Here is a 5503-nt window from a genome sequence, read left to right as displayed (position 1 = left end):
TACGGGGGAAGGATTGCAGGGAGGGGATTGTAACCATGTCAACTATCACATAATTCACAATAAAACATTTAAGAAGAAAAAAAAAATCATTCAAAAACGGCTGCAACGGTACATTGGCAAGGAACTGCCAGAAGTTCAAGCCGGATTCAGAAGTGGATGTGGAATGTGGGATACAATGGCTGTTGTCAAATGGATTGAAAAGGGGAAGGGGGTAAATATCAGAAGAGAATACTTAAGAGCTACAGGATAACATCAAAAGGTTTAACATATATGTAACAGAAATCCCAAAAGAAGAAAGAGAAGAAAACAATGTATGATCAATTAATTGCCAATATTTGCCAAAAACAATGAGAGATGTCAAACAACAAACCCAAAAATCTCAGAACCCCAAACAGAATAAATACAAAACCAAAAGCAAGTAGATATGAACATTCTTTAAAGTAAACAAAATGATATTGTATATAATACTTTTTCTTTTATGATTGCAGTTGGTCCATTATAAAAATATGGTGGTGGTAGTGGTATATCACCGAATCAGCTTCGACTCATAGTGGCCTTGTTTAGGGTTTCCAAGGCTGTAAATCTTTATGGGAGCAGAAATCTTCATCTTTCTCCTGCAGAGAGACTGGTAAGATCTGAACTGCTTACCTTGTAGTTAGCAGCCCAGTTCATAATCCACTATGCTACCAGGGCTCCTTTATGAAAATATTATCTCTTCAATAATATGTTACATTTGTTATTAATTTCTTATAACTTTATTTTTAAAATAAAGCCACTAAGTCAATTCAGACTCGTAAGACCATGTGTACAGTTTCTGAGACTAAATATTTAACGGATCAGAGTGCCTTATCTTTCTCTCTCAGAGCACCTGGTAGATTTGAACTGCTGCCCCTGTGGTTAGCAGCCCCCCAAACAACTAACACTGGAAGCAAATGTATAACAAAACTGAAAATCATTCAAAAAAGACCAGACTTACTGGTTAGATAGAAACTGATGAAGCCCCTTAGATTATGGTCCTTCAAGTGTAGAAATGAACTCACCCTCTTAGCTCAAGTGTTAGTTTGCCAAACAACAGAGAACTCTATAAGGCAAACAACAGGAAGAGTATTATTCTCAACATGCTGCTTCCTATCATCAACCATATGAGATCAAAAGCACAACATTTGCCCAGGGACAAAATCCAGAAAGGTTAGGAAAGTAGAAGGAATGGAAACAGGAAACAGGGAGGAAGCAGAATAAGTGAAATTACACTGTTGGGTTTGTAATCAATGACATGAAACAAATTATATATTAATAATTGAATAGAAAATTGATCTACTAGAGGTACTACACAGTGCCTGGCTACCACTTTCAACTGCTCTGAAAAGGATCACATTAGGGGGTCCTGGAAAGAATGGAATACAACTGAAAATTATTTCATTAAAAATAAAAGACCAGGTTTACTGATCAGAAAGAGACTAGAGGTACCTGAGACTACGACCCTCTAGCCCTTCAGGTCTAGAAAGGAACTCACCCTCATGGCCAATAATATTCAGCCAAGCATTCCATAGGCTTATGGGGGAGGGGGGTAATGGACAACAACACTAATAAAGTATGTTCACCAATTATTCAAAAGCAAAAGGGCAACATTTTCCTAAGGAAGGAGGATGGAATGCCAATAGAAGCCACAGGGAAGAAGCAGGATAACTGTTGTTGCAAGGAGGGACTGAAATGAAACAAAGTGTACGATTTGTTGAATGAAACGTTGATGATCTCTGTAAACCTTCATTCAGTTCACAATAAAAAGGTTTTTTAAAAAAAACAAAACAGAATCCAATAATGGTATTTCCAACAAACAACGTTAACATTGAAGGGAGATTAGAAGAGATTTATGAACACAGTATTCAACTGTATATCCTCAATTCAGGGGAATGTTGGGTAGGTTCATTTTGTTGTGGTATAGCCACTATGGATGAAACAATCAACAAATTAATACATGTGATGAAGCTGGGAGGGAGGGTTCTCACTGTGGGAAAAAGGGAGATTTAAACATGGACTAGAAAAAAATAAAGGAAAACCCTGTGGGATTAAAGTAGAGATGCTGGTGTGTTCTCAAAATTTCTTAAATATATAAGGGGGGTCTTCAAAAAGTTTGTGGAAAAATTCCATTACCTTTTAACTCCGTATTCCACAAACTTTGAAGTCTCCACATATAAATGCAAATGCATTGATGTGTTACAGATACAGGGGCACTCAAAAAGTTCAATGGAAACAGAAGGGAATTTTTCCATGAATGTTTTGAAGTCCCCTCATGCACCGTACATTTATTATGCATATGTGTTGTTTCTGTTGTTAAATGCTATTAAGTTGGTTCCAATTCTTAGTGACCTTGTACAGGGTTTCTGAGGAGTAGTTGGTGAGTTTGAAGGGCTGGCCTTATGGTTAGCAATCCAGTATTTATCCTATAGTGCCACACCAGGATGCCACTATACGTATGTACATGGTGCAAATGATTTACGCTGGGTTACTAGCCAAAAGGTTGGTGGTTCAAATCCACCCAAAAGAAATCGAGTTACTTCTATAAGATTAAAAAGAACAAAACCTAAACCAATGGCTGGAAAATAATATGATGTTTGGTAAGGTGGAGGGTCAGAGAAAAAGAGGAAGACCCCCAGCGAAATAGACTGGCCAAGTGGCAGCATGGATAGACTCAAGCATGGCAATAGTAGTGAGGTTGGCCCAGGATCGGGAGGTGTTTCCGTCTAATGTGCATAATAAGGTCATGATGAGTCGGTGTCGACTCAGTGCCACCTAACAACAACAACAGCCCCCAAATACAAAAGCCAGGAATGGAGGGCATCCTTTGGAAGTGAGGTCCCTGAACTGTGAAGCTCCTAGATTCAGGGAGAGATTGATGGTAAGACATATGGAGATCCCCAAGCAATAACGGGCCTACAAATATTGAAAAGAGACAGGGACCTTTCTCCAAAGCGAGAGCTCTGAATTCAAACTTCTACCCTCCTAGTCTGTGAGAGAAAAATGTGTTTTTGGCTAAAGACATCCATTTGCAGTATATTCAGGTTATAGAAGCATTGGATAACTTAGATATATGAAGCAGTATAATATTATTTGATGGTTGTTGTTGTAAGTGACATTGAGTTAGTTCTTATTTGATGGTTGTTGTTGTTAAGTGCTATGGAGTTGATTCCGACCCATAGTGACACTGTATAGGGTTTCTGAGGAGCAGCTGGTAAGTCTGAACTGCCGACCTTGCAGTTCAAACGGCTTTGCAGTCTGGCCCATTAACCCACAGCGTCACACCAGACTGTAAGAAATTAAATATGCATGGTATATTATACACTCAGGAGCTCTGGTAGCGTAGTGGTTACGAATCTGGCTGCTAACCTCAGGGTCAGCAGTTCAAAACTACGAGCTGTTCTGCGGGAGAAAGATGAGGCTTTCTGCTCCTGTAAAGATTTATAGACTAGGAAACCCTGTACAGGGTCACTATGAGTCAGAACCGACTCTACGGCACTTAACAACATTATACACTCATAATTTAAAAAAAAAAAAAGTGTAGCTGGCTAATAAACCAATAAATAAAGACAAACTACAAAACAAAAAACTACTAAATTCACAGAAAAGAAAAAACGAATAGAAAAGAAAACTCAACTAAATAAATGCAATAAACTGGCGTAAACCCCGCATATAAAAGGTTGTCGTTGTTAGGTGTCATCGAGTCAGTTCTGGCCCATAGCGATCCTATATAGGACTTCCAAGGAACGGCTGGTGAGTTAGAATTGCCATAAAAATAAAAATAAAATAAAATCCTCACAACTGGACCAATAAATACATCATGATGAGAAAAGATTGCAGGGTTTCATTCTGTTGTACACAAGATAGCTGTGATAGCACCTAACAACAAAAACAACTACTTACCAGGTATGATTCCATACACTTTACATACATTTTCTCATTATTCCTCTAAAAAACACCACAAAATAGGTAGCATCAGAGCCTTTGTTTTACAGATATGAAAACTAACCTATGGAGAGATTATATAACGGGCCCAAAGTTACCTAGCCATAAAGCAGCAAAACTGGGATATTAACTCAAGCTCTTCAGATCCACTCTTAAGCACCTAATTGGAAACCATGGTTGCCTCTGAGAAGAGAATCTGGGGACTGGAAGACATACTGAGAGAGAACTTTGCTTGTCACACAATACTCTAGGCACCTTTGACTGAATATGTTTACATGTATTATCTACTATCAAAAAATGCATTTGCTAAATTTTTTTTTTTCTATTATCCTATGGTTTATAATCCCTGAGCTACACAAAAATTCTTTATTCCAAGGACAAGGATAACTCTTTGTTTTGTTCCTTACCTGATTTAGGATGCAGAGCATCACACTGGGCATTGTACATGTGTACAAATTCTTGATGCCTTTTAATGAGCTGCTGTTTATTTCCTTGAGTAGGTAATCCATGTAACTTTAGCCTTTTCTTTAAATCACGATCCGAGAGCAGATTATATACAGTTTTTGGCAGTGGCTTCCTTTTCTGAGCAGAACTGAAAAGGGAATAAACAAGATCTATAAAAATTATGAATTATCAAATGCTTTTCATGTCAAACAGTAATTTACCTTCTGACTTAACTCCTGAGTGACTGGGAGAATAACAAAGCCATTAAGGAAAAGAGGGAAAAGAGTAGGAAGATCAAGTTTGTGGATAAAGTTGGCGGCGCTTGACACCATGCGTCTGAAGTTAACTGAGCTACATATGTGGACAGTGTCTAGTCAATAGCTAGAGGTGAAAGCCTTAGGTGTCAGAAAGAGGTCAGGCCTGAAAATGCAGACTTGGACTCATCTAGGGGACTTGTAGATCCAGTGCTACGAGAACTTCACTTAGAATCATACTTAAATGTGTATATGTGTGTGTGAAGTGCCGTTGAGTCAATTCTGACCCATAGTGCCCTATATAGGTTTCCAAGAAGCTGCTGGTGAGCTTGAACCAGTAGACCTACTCAATTCTCCACCTCCTTAAATTTACCCATGGTTTCCATGTAAATTCCTTGTGAAAATCCATTATCTCAGATTATTGAAGCACAAATGTTACGAGGGTTAGGCTTTGGATTTAAGGACATATGATCATATACAGCTTCTTTATTTGAAAAAAAAAAATTCTAATCCACAAGCAAAACTGCCCCTTTTAAGGCCCAGGAAATCAATTTGCAAAGGCACTAGAAAACCTGTAAGGATAGTTAGGTTTACCATTACTGAAAAAAATAAACCACAAAGTTAGTGGGTAACATACTAAAAGGAAAAAAAAAAAAAAATGTCTTTGTTGATTACCAGTGGGGTTAGGGTGGGGGGATTTGGGGAAGGTGGAGGGTGGTGATGGTAGAACACAGGGTTTGGGGGCAGACACATCATAGTTCAGGTGTTCGGAAGGGCAGTACACCAGAACGGGGAGGGGATGGAAGAACAAGGTAGATATGGGAACACTTAGATAGGTTTTCAAG

The 5503-nt window shown here is 38.5% G+C and overlaps 1 protein-coding gene across 1 annotated transcript in view; it reads right to left on the bottom strand.

The window, feature by feature from the left end:
• RAD18 (RAD18 homolog (S. cerevisiae)) overlaps positions 1–5503 on the bottom strand; it is a 152655-nt gene that overhangs the window by 100608 nt on the left and 46544 nt on the right. Inside the window, exon 7 of the mRNA XM_006851574.1 lies at positions 4368–4552. Within this exon, the coding sequence (XP_006851636.1) occupies positions 4368–4552 (185 nt within the window). The remainder of the gene's footprint in view (positions 1–4367; positions 4553–5503) is intronic.

This window comes from Chrysochloris asiatica, unplaced genomic scaffold, assembly GCF_000296735.1.
Source record: "Chrysochloris asiatica unplaced genomic scaffold, ChrAsi1.0 scaffold00030, whole genome shotgun sequence".
NCBI lineage: Eukaryota > Metazoa > Chordata > Mammalia > Afrosoricida > Chrysochloridae > Chrysochloris > Chrysochloris asiatica.
This window is presented reverse-complemented; position numbering and strand designations above follow the sequence as displayed.